The 15,258-nt window shown below is 41.6% G+C and overlaps 1 protein-coding gene across 2 annotated transcripts in view; it reads right to left on the reverse strand.

Annotated features, from left to right (window-relative positions):
• birc6 (baculoviral IAP repeat containing 6) overlaps nucleotides 1–15,258 on the reverse strand; it is a 114,129-nt gene that overhangs the window by 81,110 nt on the left and 17,761 nt on the right. For both annotated transcript variants that reach the window (XM_047352390.1, XM_047352389.1), the window contains 20 exons: nucleotides 14,255–14,313; nucleotides 12,447–14,069; nucleotides 10,578–10,727; nucleotides 10,266–10,491; nucleotides 8,601–8,761; nucleotides 7,230–7,361; nucleotides 6,688–6,819; nucleotides 6,039–6,205; nucleotides 5,591–5,724; nucleotides 5,325–5,486; nucleotides 4,630–4,761; nucleotides 4,453–4,550; nucleotides 4,205–4,352; nucleotides 3,954–4,087; nucleotides 2,931–3,080; nucleotides 2,650–2,837; nucleotides 1,914–2,222; nucleotides 1,189–1,288; nucleotides 833–1,047; nucleotides 513–721 (listed from right to left, as the gene is read on the reverse strand). In XM_047352390.1, coding sequence (XP_047208346.1) covers nucleotides 513–721; nucleotides 833–1,047; nucleotides 1,189–1,288; nucleotides 1,914–2,222; nucleotides 2,650–2,837; nucleotides 2,931–3,080; nucleotides 3,954–4,087; nucleotides 4,205–4,352; nucleotides 4,453–4,550; nucleotides 4,630–4,761; nucleotides 5,325–5,486; nucleotides 5,591–5,724; nucleotides 6,039–6,205; nucleotides 6,688–6,819; nucleotides 7,230–7,361; nucleotides 8,601–8,761; nucleotides 10,266–10,491; nucleotides 10,578–10,727; nucleotides 12,447–14,069; nucleotides 14,255–14,313 — 4,629 coding nt within the window. The remainder of the gene's footprint in view (nucleotides 1–512; nucleotides 722–832; nucleotides 1,048–1,188; nucleotides 1,289–1,913; nucleotides 2,223–2,649; nucleotides 2,838–2,930; nucleotides 3,081–3,953; nucleotides 4,088–4,204; nucleotides 4,353–4,452; nucleotides 4,551–4,629; nucleotides 4,762–5,324; nucleotides 5,487–5,590; nucleotides 5,725–6,038; nucleotides 6,206–6,687; nucleotides 6,820–7,229; nucleotides 7,362–8,600; nucleotides 8,762–10,265; nucleotides 10,492–10,577; nucleotides 10,728–12,446; nucleotides 14,070–14,254; nucleotides 14,314–15,258) is intronic.

Consider the following 15,258-nt stretch of genomic DNA (forward strand, 5'->3'; position numbering starts at 1 on the left):
ACGAAGAATCTGCAGATATTTGATTACTAAAACAATGGTTAGCTGCAGCTGGGGACACTACATGAGGCACTGTGAGAGTCTGATACTCTAAGAGTAACGTCTGCCGCTGGACAATGGAAGACTGAACTGCAGCCAATTTCCAAGTCATTAACGGAGAGAAAGTCTCAGGTGTTAGTGTGCATGTCATTGGAGCCCAACTGGGAGAGAGGCAGGGATTAAGAAAAGGAGACAGTTGTGAAAACGTTCATAGATGACATAATAAGGCGTGAATCAGATGCTGCTTGCAGTCACACAGCACTAATTTCCCTGAACATTTCTGACAATTCTGATATCCGATGTACATCAGAGCTAAACCTGTGGTAAGTGTGTCTGTCACACTAACCAACCACAGACCCAAGCTTACAACCATATTTCCATCTGATTCGTTCATGACAAAAGATTTGTCTAAGGTGGCTGATAATCTCATAATGTGAACCAGGCTTTAGAATAGTTAGAGACAATCCTTGACTTACCTGCACTGGATGTCCTCCTGTAGAGCTACCATCATGGTCAGATGTTGATCTACATCTGGCTGACTGGCAGCCTCACTTTCTCCCCGCAACGGATCATGCATCAATTTAAGTTCACTCTCCCAAGGTAGGATGTAAGTATGGCCATAGAAGAAACCTAATGGAATCTTTGCTCGCGCACTGGTGCTGCCATACCGTCCAATCACCGTAATCTGAAGGAACATGTTGAAGAAATTAAAAGGAGCCTATGAGGAATTATAGACGGTGGGATTAAAATGCATTGCATTGTCCCAAAATTCTCCCCAGAATACAGAGAAACTGACCTTCATGAACCTACAGACAGGTGGTGGCAGCAAGTCGTGAAGAATTAACGAATGGGTGCTGATGTCTGTGGCCACGACCAGCCTGCGACCATCCACCTCCTCACCCAGCGTCCAGATGTCTATGGACAGAGAGGCCAAGTCTCCACAGGTCGGAATCAGAGCGTCAGTCAGCAGGACAGGACGCCCAAAGTCTAGGGTGACGAAGCGTCGAGCTCCTAGCGAGAAACACAAAAAAGCAGTGAGCAACGACCAACAAACTGCCTGTTGTCATGCAGATAATGTTCACTGAGATTAACAATGTGAGAAGAAACGAACAGTAGAAGCAGTAACCTGGCATAATCCTCAACATTACATACCAGAGTGCATCCGCTCTATGATTATGGACTGGTGTGGAGGAGGTTGCAGGAAGTGAGATGCCTGAGAAATTGCCAAAGCCAAACCGCTGCCCAACGGGTTCTGCAACACAAAACATTCCGACTTCAATACAAGAAACAAGCAGCTAGGAGATTGCCTAAAGCACAATAGAACCAGGAGGCGACTGTGGTGAAGAGTGGTCATCTTGAAATCTGAGGGTGGTGGGTTCGATTACAGCTTCCTCCAGCCACATGTTGATGTGCCCCTGGGCAAGGCACTCAAATTGCCTACCGATCTGCATATCGGTGTATGAATGTGCACGTTAGTGAGTGCGTCTGGGTGGATGTGGCTCTCGTGTAAAGCGCTTTGAGTGGGTAGTGTGGGTAGAGACCTACTGACCTACCTTTATAAGACGACAACTAAAGAAATTCTTCCTGTTACTTTTGTTGTACTCAAATGTTTTTTTATCATTTTCCAGATCAACAATAACCATAAGACAGGAGAAACTATGAGATGATGAGCAGGTCAGCTGAAAGAAAATGTATTACATAAAGATAATAAGTTACTGTTCATATTAGTATTGACATTTCTTAGATTTGTACATTGATCACTTATTTGTACCGTAGCAAAGGAAACAAACTGATATACTGCTACTATTTGAACTCTAGCAATTAGTACTGGATGTTCAAAGGCTAAATGATCTGACATTCAGCAACAAATTACTGACCGCCTTGGCTTTCTGTGTGTTCTTGTGTGCAGCCATGTTGACAGGTCCCTGGTCCATCATGGAGCCGGGGAACAGGTGAGCCAGCTCTGCACTGAAGGCTGCAGACACCGCCTCATTGGGCGGTGTGAGAGGAGGGGTCATGAAGAGGGGCGTGGTTTTTGGTGTGGGTGGGATGACATCTGATGGGTGAATGAAGAAGCCCGGAGCAGATGAGTTTGAAGGCACAGAGTTATGGATGGGTCCGACTCCAGAAGCGACAGCAGCAGCTGCAGAGGTGGTTTGATGAAGCTTGGCCTCCAGCTTTGCTTTCTGTTCTCAGCAAAGAAGGGGATATTAATGATCAGAGATGAAAGTACTAAAGGGAAGGGAAATGCCTCATGTTTAAGTGTGAATAGTTAGCTGGCAGCTAGTGTGAAGCCTATCTGTTTCAACATAATGTAACTGCAGTGGTTTCCTGCACAGATTAGCTCTGACATCAGCATTTTCATCTGTCATATGGAAAACATCTGTTAGTGTGCACAGAGTCTGAGATCTGCATTAGCTCATCTATAAACTGTATGCAAATTAATGTCACAGCTGCCAGAATGTTGTATTTTAGCTCCAAATGATTCTGTCTTTTAACATCACCATCACGACATACATCTGATTAGTACTTAGCGGTTACATGTGGAGCATATGCTCTTCTGTACAGCTTTAGTTTAATTCAACAGCATTTTACTGTAAATCTGAATTTCACCTGTTGTTGCAGCTTTAGCAGTTGCTGCTGTTTCTCCTGTAGGACCTGCAGCTGCTGCTCAGCTGAGACCATGGCATGAGACAGCGACTGCAGGGCCACCTGAGCTGCAGAACTCAGAGCTGTCGAAGCTTCTCCGACCGTCCCCGTTGACATGCTGCCCACCGTCGGAGTCACACCAAATGTACTCACTGGATTTAAAAAGTACAAGCACAAAGCTCAACAGATGGCCAGCCAAAACTACATTCTGAACACAAGTTTGGTAAAAACCAATGACGAGATACCAGTGAACATGCTGGCATCATCTCGCTCCACCCGTGTGCCATCACTGGTAGATATACATGTAAAGTGCAAAGGCTCCACTTCAAGGAGTCCAGTCAGTGCTGTGAAGCTCCCCTCCGCTGCTGCTGCAGAACTGCTCACTTTTCCGTTTCCTGCAAAACATTCCAGATCTAAGTATGAAAGACAGTAAACTTTATATATATATATATATATATATATATATATATATATGGCTGGAACACAGGAATCCTGATGACCAGTCATATGCTAAAATGTAGAGGCGAACCATCAGGGCCCTCTAGTCTCATGATGAGGACAAAACAAACTTTAAACTACATTTATGAATAGACCAATAAAAAATGTTATCAACTTTTAAATTTATTTTCATTATATTTATAAGTTTGGTAATTTCAAGTTTTCTTGGAAAGCAGTCAGTTTTTAGCTCTTCTACATGGAACCCCTGGATGACAGGAGGAAAATGAAAAGATGAGCTTGAACCTTTGGGATGACACACCTTTCAGGCGGGTTAAAGAGTTTTGTTCAGATTTGAAAGATTTTAGGCCACCTTGTCACCATCTGCTGTTTGCAGTCCAGTAATACAAAACAAGAATTACATGGTCTGGGGCAAAACGGTTGGTTCTGATCCCACAAGACCATTAACAGACGTCATGATGTCGTTCATCAGTAGATGGATAAACTGAAACAACTGGGCTGCTGTTCAGTGGACATAAAAATGTATCAACTCTTGCTACACATTTTGATCATCAGTTGAATCTACCATCAAACAGCGACGTGTTGGGCTACTGGTAAGATGTGTGTTTAGTCAAAACAATGTCATATAAAAATCAATGTGTTGTTCTTATAATGTATAAAGTTAAGGAGCTGCTATAGTAAAGCAGAGCTGCTACAAAAGACTAGTAGGCTTAGTGGTCAGAGAAAGCTTTAATAAAATGTTTGCTTTAAACAGACGTTTTAAAAGCTAGCAGAGAGACATTTCTGTAACAATATGTGATCCCAGCTCCTACCTGAGAGAATTTCAGACAGGTCAATCTCATCTGACTGGACCCCTATGCTGCTGTTGAAGGCATTCTTGCAGGAGGAACCACTGACTTCCAGGTCAAAAAGCACCGGGTCAAATGGAGAGCTGTACAGACCATACCTGAAGTGGACAGGAGGAGATGGAGAATGGAACAAAAGAATAAAACAAAGCTAAGCAGCTTAAAGATATTGTTTAAATGGCCGCTATGGAGAATGTCCAGGCAGAGTCAGACTATACCTTGTTTGCAGCAGTGCTTCCAGTGGGGTGAGGCGGTCCTGCAGCTGTCGAGAGATAGTGGTGAGCAGGGAGGCACATGCTGTGCTACAGCCTGCCAGGTCTTCCTCCTTCACATAGTTCAGCAGTACGAAGTACCAAAACACTGAGCCTGACAGACAGAATAGAGACAACTCAGAAATGAATACAGAGTGTTTAGTAAAAGGAAAACAGGTGTTGTCATGGCTCTGCCATGATGATCAGTTACTCACCACCAGTGGCTGCTGCAGGCAAATAAGACATATTATCTAGCAGAGCTTTCAGAAGGCTCATGCTAAAACCCTGTTGACTTGGTTCTCCTTTCCCATTGCTAAATAAAGAGACAGAAAACACTTTGACATGGAAACCCCAATGTTAGAATAAAAGAATGCATCTTGTAGGTTTCTTACCTAATACAAAGTGCAAGAAAGCGAGCACACTTGTGTGCTATGCTGCGGCCAGCTTCAAAGAAACACACTCGCACGATATCTGTTAACCTTATCCTGGTTTTGGCCAGAAGGCCCTCCTTTCCTTCCCTGATGCTAAAAACAGAGAGAAGTTTGTTTCAGACACCTCAGAAAAGTTCTTATTACATTTATAAATGATTTAGGGCAATACTTTGAGGTGTAACGATATGAGTAGATTTGATGTGCTATCTGGCTGCTCTGTTAGCATGACTGCATCTGCTGAAGAGAAAGCTATTATATGCCCCATAAATAAAGATTTGTGCTTTAAACATCTGTGCTGTAGACTCACATTGGTCAAGTAAGAAAGAAAGCAGCTTTTGCTGTGTGTCGACTAATAAATACTAACCAGGCTGGCTGTAAAATGCAAAGAAGCAGCCTGTACCATTTTTAAATAGTTGGTGTGACAGGATTTTAGCTACACAGGAAAAACAAGAAATGCTGACAGAGTGAAAAATAAAATATAGACGTGCTGTAAGCATTGTCAGAAAATAATGGTATACACCTAAAAGGCTTCTTGGTTTGCCTTACAAATCTCAGCTTGTTCTCATGACTGTAATATTGTGTACTGCCTGATCTTGTGAACTGATTGTATCGTTACACCTCTACTTATTTGCTGTGTGCTGTTTGCTTAGGCCTGCCTGCAGGGTCCGTTGGAGAAAACCCCAGCGAGCCAGCACAGGACGTCAAGCATGAGGCTTTGTGCATGCTCATTGGCAGGGATGTCCTCTGTCTGATGACACAGCACATCCAGTAACTTCTCATGGAAGTCTGGGAACTGCAGCATAGCACAACGCTGGACCCTGTAAAAGCACAGGAAGGTATAGACAACAGTTAACCTGTGTCATGCTACCGACAAACATACTTTCGGTGGAAGGTTTTGGGTTCAATATGACATTGAGCAAACCTTTCTTTGGGCACCGATGTCTTCTTGAACTTTCTGATAGTGACTGAAACTTCCTGCAGCAGGTCACAGCCTCGCAGGTTCTCTACTTTCTTGGATGGTGCTGAGCCCTCAGTTTTCCCTGTTGCAACCCTCTCCTACAAATACAAAAATGATAAAGAATTCAACTAATGATTATGACTTTACCTGAGGTCACATGCTACAGTTTTAAAAACGTATTTTCTCATTCATTACCAATCCAGACATATCTTTTGTGAAATCTTATGTTTACCATATAGCACAGTTTGATTAACAAATCCTTTGAAATTAACTAGAATTATTCCTCAAGTAAGCCTTTCCTAAAACGTTCTTACAATGGAACAACACCTGGATCTGTGGAAGTTGTGGAAGGATGCCACAGAATGAAAGGAATCATACCAACAGTCTAAAATACAGAAAAGCGAATTCCCACCTTGGAGGCCTGGGTCTGCTGCAGCAGGGAAGACAGTGAGTGAGCTTTGGAGCTTTGAGGCTTGGCACTGGGCATCCTTACCACAGGCCTTGGGCTCTCCTCCATGCCACTGTCGCTGACTGCTTTGATGTGAACCAGGAAGGAGCGGTACTTCCCTCCTGCCATGCCTGTGGTACATAGAGGTATATAGAGTTTAGAAGTTGCATTCAGGAGGACAAACACCCATTGAGTCATTGTGTTGTGTTGAGTAGACATTCTGTCGATGTCGGGCAAAATTAAACTCAGAAAAGAAAATGACACTTAAATTGCAGCTCCCATAAAAAGATCTAGAAGAATAGAGGAAGTTTACTGCATGAAATCTCAGCTGTAGCTAGTATTACAACTACATTACAAAAGAGACAAGATCATGGAAAACTAGCAGAGATGAAACTAAAAATGCCACTAAGGCAAAATAAAGAATCCCTCGCTAATAATGCCATTTTGTCAACACAAAGAACAATAAGTCTTACATTGCACCAGTGCTACCATCACAGTTTGCACTGTGGTTGCTATTTTTGGCATGTGTCAACTGTTTGTCTAGCTGAACTAGAAATACAGGTTTCAGTTCCAACCAGCTACGGGTGAGGCAACAGGTTGTGTTTGCCATTACCTCTGACCAGCTTGGGGCTGGTGAGGCTCAGCATGCCAGAGTGACCAGAAAGGTCCAGCCCACTGGCCAACCACACGGGCCCACACAAAATATCCTCCTTATGGTCCTCAAGGAATGGACACAGTACAGAACCTACAACAAACAGACAAAACTACTGTTAACTATTATTATTCAGGAGCTTTAACTGTTTCAGAAATCTGAACTCCACCAAAGTAGAAAGAGAAGGAAAACAAGTTTGGTCATGAACTCAGCAGAGTTTACAGAGTATCCATATTAAAGAACAAGATTTAATCACTAGTTAGCAAAGCTATATCCTCTAATCCAAAATTATAATTAACCTTAATAGTATTTGTGTTTAACATAAAATTCAACCTCATCAAAACTCATCTAAATTGGCTCAACATGGTTACTTTAAAACCTCATCTACAACAAAACAAGGGCCAAAAGTGAATTTTTCCTAAAGGCATGGTAATTTGACCCATATATGTAGATAAAACATTCTGATTGATAGCTCATCACGAACTGAACAGATGTGTTTTCACCTGAGGTTTCCTCAATGTCCATGAAGTGGATGTCTTCTGTGAAGTCCTGCAGAAGAGGCTGGCTGTTCTTCTCCCCATTGGCATGGAGGACGTTTGAGAGAGGAAAAGTGATCTGTTTGTCCACTGCTGTGTCTGCCAAGAAATTCTCATTTTAATTCACCATATGAGTCATCATAAATTTCTTAGTTTACTTCTTTATGGTGAAAAACGTTCTTTTCAGCTGAATCTATTTTGATATGTGCTAATGCAAAAGTTAATCACCATTTTTGCTACAATATTAAGATGATTTCTTTATTTTTCTGTTGCTTTAGGATGTCAGAAACAGATGCAGTACTTAGTTTTAGGTTGCAAATGTTTGCAAATATTCAGTGTAAGTTTAACTATTTAATGTACTTCAGCATTTGTATTTATTAAGAAGGGTTTCCTAACCCAGCAGTAAACATGACATGTAGCATTATTCCCATTACTGAGAAATCAGAAACAGTCAATACCCAGACATGAAAATGTACTTAAAGAATTTTATATTCATATGCACAGTGTTTGCTTATGTGAATCCTACCGCACTGTGGGCTCATTCTGATATTCTGTTAAGTTTCCTGCATCAGTTGTGCAAAGAAATAAAGTGGCTGGCTTAAAATGCTCATTCTGGGTGAGATAAATGGGTAAAAGGCACAGGGGTAAGCCCGTCAACGTTAGCGCTGGACTGATGAATCCAACAAACTAAAGATGCTTACAGGGTTCCAACACATAACGTTTAATACATTTTACCCCACCCATTGTTATAGCGTTTTAGACATTCAAGTATAAAACAAAATCATCTTGAACTGCTTTATAAGTCATCTTATCTTTAGGGGCCAAAAGAACATGAAACAAAGAAGTGCTGAAATGGGCTTCCTATTCTCCATCATTGTCTTCAGTACCAAATTTTGCCTTGGTCAAATAAAACACCCCATTATAGAGTTGTTCACTTCAACTTTATCATATTTCAACTGTGATTTGCCTTAAATGATTAAAAAAAAGGGTGTAATCATAAAAGAAAAATTATATAATTTTTGGCATATTCTACTTTTGAAGCATGCTAGTAGTTTGTAATGCCTCATGACTGATGCATGTTTCCTCCCCCAGAAGGCTGAACCAACAGGCATTATGCAGTCTTATTTTCTTGAGACTTATTAATATTATTTAGCAATTTTGCTAGTTCAGATATTTTAATAGATTTTTAATATAATATTTTGTTTTCCAGACATTGCTGAAGTACATATGGGTGATTTTATTTTGGTTTAATTTAACAAGGGAAGCCAAGATAATGACTCAAAGTCCCACCCCCAGCATAAAGTAAAAACATTTAAAGGGAATAAACAGTGTCCTCACCACTGACTTTTCCCAGCCCTGGTGCCTTGTTCTTCAGTAAAGTGACTTGGATCTGAGGAATGTTGACAATGTTGGCATTCAGGACGAACTTGAAGTCCACATGGCCCACCATGCAGGCCTTAGGCAGCACCAGCTCAAACACATGCTCATCCCAGCTGGAGCTGAAAAATACAACATTATCATTAAAAACAGAAAGTCATCTAACAACTTTGATTTTTTTGAAAAAATGTTCCGTTTGCAAGACAAGTTTATTTAAAGCACACTTTGTTCTAACAGATTAATTAGGAGTTCCTTCTATATTTAAAATAAGGCTGCAGCAACCAGCTGTGCTAAGTAATGATGCCGAATATGATCATTTGACATCAACATTCTAAGTCAAAACATTTCCTTCTTTTATAAGGAATTTATCTTTTTTAATTTTATAAACTTTAAGAAATATAGTAACTGCCTTTAACAACCATAAGCTTCTAGTTACAGTCTGCAGGGGTCCTTTTATTGGAACACTGCCTGAGTATGTTAATGTAAAGGCTTTATGGAGCCTACCATATGTAATATGTATTTCTTTTCTTCCCAATTTTAATTGTGTACATATTAAATAATATCTAAATGAATACCATTTAAGCCAGAAAAACTCATTCATAACAAACAGTGAACAATGCAGTTCATATTTATGTTATATGGAAAAGTCTGCATTATTATATTTTAAATAATTCAATTCAATAATCCCAAAGGGAAATGAAATGTTGTAGCTCATATTATGAAGGTTTCTTCAAAGAGCCGTTGTAGATGCTGATGTCTGTGGGCAGGAAGGATCTCCTGTAGCGCTCCGTCTTACAGCAGATCTGAAGAAGCCTCTGACTGAAGACACTCTGTTGTTGTAGGACAGTCTCATGAAGAGGATGCTCAGGGTTCTCCATAATGTTCTTCATTTTACAACAGACTTGTTCTTAGAGTTGCAGTCCTAACTGCTGGATTTTATACTATAATAAGAAAGTCTTTGTTTACATTTTTTTATATAAAAATAAAATAACTGTCAACGCTTTTAATTTTTGTGAGAACATTTGTTGCTAAGATTATTCAACATATTAGCTGATAGACTGCTAAACAATATAGAAATAGCTGTTAGCGGCAGCCCTCACCAAAAACCAATAAGTTAATCAGGTTTCTTCAGTGACTAGAAATGTGTAACCTGTGCAAACGTATTCATTTCTGAATGTCCTTGTTTTGGGTGTGCACTTCAAAAATATCTGAAGAGTGGGATACCCCTATATCTGAATTGTGAGGGTACCCCGCCCCCAATTTGGGGTTCCTTGACACCAACAGGACTGGGAAATCCCAGCTCCTCCATGTGGGCAGCCCATACCTGTGGGGAGGACTACAGAGTGAAGGATGGCGTCAAATAGAATTTAGCCCAAACTTTCTAGGACAAGTTACATTTTGCCGAAAGTGTTGAAGGTGATTATCTTTGTATAGCCATCACTTTGCTCTGCATTACGAAGTAATACATTAAAGTAAAATTTGTAGCATTTCAAGCAAAGATATCATGGCATTTTCAGATCAGCATTTTACTTTAGCAAATATGTAAATCTGAATAAGATGTATCCAAATTTACATACACCTAAAGCACAAATGTGAGAAACTACTGGAGAAGTCCATAAGAGCCACCTGTAACTCTGAAGCTTCCAAGTGCGGGTGTGCTGGGCTGCATCTCCATGGTGCTGCTGATGAAGGTGCTGCGGGTGGCGTCGTTGCTGCTGCTCCTGTTGCACCTCCACCCAGCACGGTGGTACAGTGGCGGAGAACCGTGGTGTCAATGTCTCAAACCGTGTCAACTCCACCAAGGATGCCAGACTTTCAGGGGTCAGAGGTTGGTCCACAAGGAGGTCCACTCCTGCACAAAAAATAAATTACATGCTTTGTTATTTGCAATCTGATGGAGTGAATTATAGTGTTTTATTTGTATAACCCCCATCCTACCTGTGATTCCAGGACTGGACGGGTTGGAGGAGGGCTTGGCCCCCTCTAACAGCGGCTCACCCCCTTTAGAAATTGGGCCATCAATAAACATATCTCCATCATCCGCATCATCACAAACTCCTCCAATTTGAAGGAAATGAAGTTCTCCACCTTCAGAGACACAAGTGTGACAATGCCATCAAAACATTTTGAGGAATTAAAGATTCTACCAATACTTTGTTAAAATTACCAATGGAAGCATTTCTGTTGACTCTAGCCAACGGGAAATCGTAAGAAGGTAACAGTTCAGACAGTACTGCCAACTTATTGAAATTATTAGCCATACCCTAGTGAATAAACAATAATTATGGTAAAAACATGCAGTCTATGTATTGGAGCTCGCAGCATTTGTTTTTTTTGGGGGGGGTGTGACTGTGTATAAATGGATGGATGACTGATTGTAGTGTGAAGCACTTTGGGTCCTCAGATCAGATAAAGCGCTACACAAGTGCAGGCCATCAGAAGTCAGCAGTTTTATGCTTTAAAGTCCTTGTCCTCCTCATTGCCATGGCTGAGACAAAAACTTCCTCATGAAGACCAAAATTGTAACTTCTTCAGGCAAACTTTACCAGTCCAGACAGCAGTGTCTCTCCTCTCTGCTTCTACTACGGCCAACCCAAATGTTTAATATGTCACTAGAGTTTGGATTTACCTTTTAGACACAAAGTACATATTGGCAATACGACATAATGCTCTGTGAAAACGGGGTGCCCCATGGATGAGTACTAAGTCATTTATCCTTTTTAAAACACATGACTATAGTATTAACTTAATTAAAAACAGCTCATTAATTACACCAATGAGAAAAGAGTGAATTGATTCATCAGCAGCAGCTACAAAACATTACAGAGTAATGGTGGGGGTGGTTACTGACCAGAACAAGTCCCTTAATGTTAGCAAAAGTAAAGTTGTAAATCCGAGCATTCACTAAAAATGGTGTACCCCTTGTGAAGTGTATCATGATCACTAATGTCTTTGTAGTTTACATCACTAAAGTTCTCTTGTGGAGTTTTAAGACCAACACGCACCTGCCCATGAAAGATGAGCAGAGGATGCACTTTTTCAGGAGGTTAAGAGACTATTGATTCCATCCAACATCTATCAGGGTACTACTGAGAGCATTTCCACAAACTCCATCGCATTTCTATATAGACTGCAGTGGAATAAAACATCACTTTAAGTTTGAAAACTGCACTTACTGGATTCCTAAAGGCCGAGCCTGAGCTGAACCACAATACTGAAGTTGGCGTTGGACTGGCAGCACAACATTTTCTTTCACTTACCTCTCAAAACAGAAACTGACTATCAAATTACAGGGCACTCATTAAAAAACTGAAAACCTAAAAGACAAACTTTTTATGCGACCACCAAGAATTCGAGAATGTTATTGGATTCATCAATCTGAAGGGTAAATTTTATCACTGTGGTTAGGAAATGATTATGTTTGGAGTTGAAAGCCAACAGAAGTCAAACCTTCCTGATGGCACACAAGCAAAACAAAGCTATACACAAATGTCTACTACCTTGAAACTAATTTAATTTAACCGCTTAAGTTCTGAATGGCTTCCTGTTATATCTCAGGCACAACTAGGCTTAAGACATCGGTGAATGATTTACCTACTATGATACAAGCCAAAGTGTTTCTTATACCTATACCAAAAGGATAATGCAAAAAATCGATCAATCTAGACTTCTTCCAACAGATCACACAACGTTATAGAATTCCATCTGGCTAAATAAATCTGCAAACACTCAATCCATCCTAACTCACTCCAGTTAAAAACTGTGCTGTCTGCCAGAAAATATGCAATTACAGTTCAAAAACATTACCTTTAGTACAGGCACAAAGGCGGTCTGTCCCAGAACAGTAGGTCACTGAGACAAATGGGTCAGTTTCCTCAGTTAACCCATCCTTTTTGGGTGGCTCCACCTTGGCCAGAACCTCCAGAGTGGACAGGTCCAATATCATGATAAAGCCGGCCTGTGTGGTGACCACCAGATGTCCTAGGCCTGCCATCTCCACCTTCTTGCACTCTTTGTGGCTGTAGGCAGAGGTACTGGTGATATTACCAGCACTGCTGGTTGTGGCTGCTTCACATGCAGTCTCAATTCCTGACCCAGACAAACAGTTTTTTGAAGCTGAAAGGAGTGGTTCTTCAGGAGCCTCTTCACTCTCATCTTCTCTGCTGTCAAGTACATCTGGGGGAAGCAAAATTAGAGAAGTAATGGCATCACAAGGGTCCCAAATCTGTTGTACTTTGATCGGCTCCTCTTCTAAGGTAACAATTCGAGTTGAGTAGTTGAGCTTGTAGAGTGCAAGATAGCCCCCTCCACTCCCACGACTCTGGGACCTCTCCTGCTGCTGGTGGTGGTTTCCTGGTGGTACTATGAAGGGAGTCTGAGGTGGGGACCCCCCGGGGTGATGGCCTTCCATTCCATTGGCCAAAGGGCGAAGGGGGTCACCTTCACGTTGGCTGCAAAGGGCTGAGTGTAGGCGGTTTAGATTGTTAAGAGCCTCAACTTGGTTTGAAGCACTTAGAGACTCAAACCCGCAAGGCTTCAGACCAACCAAAAGGTGCACTCCGTCCCAGCACGGCATTATAGAGTCCACAAAGAGATTCTCCTCTTCCAGCTGTTTTGGCAGCCTTAAGCACTGTACCAGTGTCCCAGGTCGAGGGGGGTTAGAAACAGTTGCTGCTGCCAGTGTGCTCCACTTGTCCACATGCCCATCTATACCTGCCAGATTTGTTGCATCAGCAAACTGCTGAATATATGTGATTGGAGGATCTTGAAGAAGTAGTTGCTCATGTGTGTCAAACTCCATTTCAATGATTTGTGGCACAGTGAAGCCTTCCTCATGAAGACCTTTGCTCATTAAATTGTTCATCTGAGCAAATACCTGCCCTGAGGATTTGTCATCTACCTCTCTAATACTATATAGCAGCAGCACAGGGATAGTCCTGTGCAAAGCTGGCAGAGAGGAGGGACTCAGCAGCTGAGAACCTGCCAAGTTAGAGAACCCTTGCTCCTGCGTACCAGTCTGGGGGTGGCAAGGATCTATCTCCATTGGACCATGTTCCTGCAGAGATGGAGTAAGTGGCTCAGCAGCCTGAGTCCTTAGCGAACCATCAGTGGTCCTGCGTGTTGCAGTTGAGGCAGATGGGGGAACAGCCATGGGGGTTATAGAGGCTGAGCGGTAGCTGAGTAGGCCTCCAGCTAGCAAGCAAGGAAAGGGAATGTTGTGGTGGTCAGGCACCTTGTCTTTTGGTTTGGCCTGGCTGTGGGCCTTTGTTTGGTTTAACGAGGTGTTTGCACCAAGCTCCTCCAAGTCCTTGACAGTATCCTCCAAAACACTGGCAACTACTTCCCACTGAAGTTTCTCTGGCTGCTGTAGCACACTGAGTGCTGTCACACTGAGACTCAGGTCCATGCTCTCCCACTGGGATGGGTGACCTGCAACAAGATCAATAAGGTGTGAAAGTTTTTGTTAAACTGCAAATTTGTTGTTTTTGATCATTAAAATTTCTTTTTGATATCTTTTACCACAAGAAGTTGACTTTAACTCTGAGAAAACAAAAAGTAATTCATAAAAGGCAAACACTGCCTTAACAAAAACAGGATAGCAGCAGGTTGCATACCTGTTATTGACTCTGATCGTGAACGCTCCTCGCTGTCAGAGTCCTCCAGCTGGTCATCACTGAAGAAGTGAGTAAAAACATTAGCATACAAAAGAGAAAACTAAAAACAACTTGTGGTCACAAATTTAGAGTTTAGTTGGTGATATCACCAGTTTTTTTAGGTTTTGCTGTACTTTGTTGAGTCATCTCCCTATATCACAATGTGTTGGAACCATATTTATCAGCTACACTGAATAGGAGGCTTAGGGCAGAGAAAGCAAATCGACAAGGTGAAAAACTCAGCAGCAGCGGGTAATGACGTCAGTAGCCGCTGGTGCCGTCAACAAGGCATGTCTGATAGAAAGTGCTCAAGAGTGGCTCCACTTTTCAAAATGCGATGCAGATTACGCTCGCTGCAATATTTGTGACACAAAGTGCAAGGCCAGCGGCAGAAATACTTCTAATCTGAGGAAGCACCTGGTGAAGCACAAGACTTTTTTAAAAGGCTGAAGAGCAATTTTTGTCAGCCTCAGATCCACGGCTACAACTCCTGCATTCTGCACGGTTAGCACGCCTGCATCGGTTAGCGACTCGTCGTCTGCAGCCGCCAACATGGGGGAAGAAACGTTTGAAACAACTGAGATGTTTCAATACAAACAGCTGGATGTTGTTTGATATATTCATTATAGTTTATATATTGAGAAATAAATTTGCTAAATTGAAAGATTTTGAGATTATTAAACAAATGAACCTTTATTACCACATAAACACACACAAAAGTACTGAAAATTGGTATTGTTGAGTACCAATACGATTCCCAGGTACCGGGCATCGGTACCTTATTGGTTCAATTGTGAAAAGTACCCATCTCTACATATATGCATAATGACTTAACATAATTTACATCAGAGCTCAACAGCCAAATACATTTAAACATAATACAGTTTGCTTTCCTGACAAACAATGTTTCAAAGGGAAATTGTCAAATGGATGAGTGGTTCCATAATGTAGAAAGGATGGAACAG

Source organism: Girardinichthys multiradiatus, chromosome 22 (genome assembly GCF_021462225.1).
Source record: "Girardinichthys multiradiatus isolate DD_20200921_A chromosome 22, DD_fGirMul_XY1, whole genome shotgun sequence".
Classification (NCBI taxonomy): Eukaryota; Metazoa; Chordata; class Actinopteri; order Cyprinodontiformes; family Goodeidae; genus Girardinichthys; species Girardinichthys multiradiatus.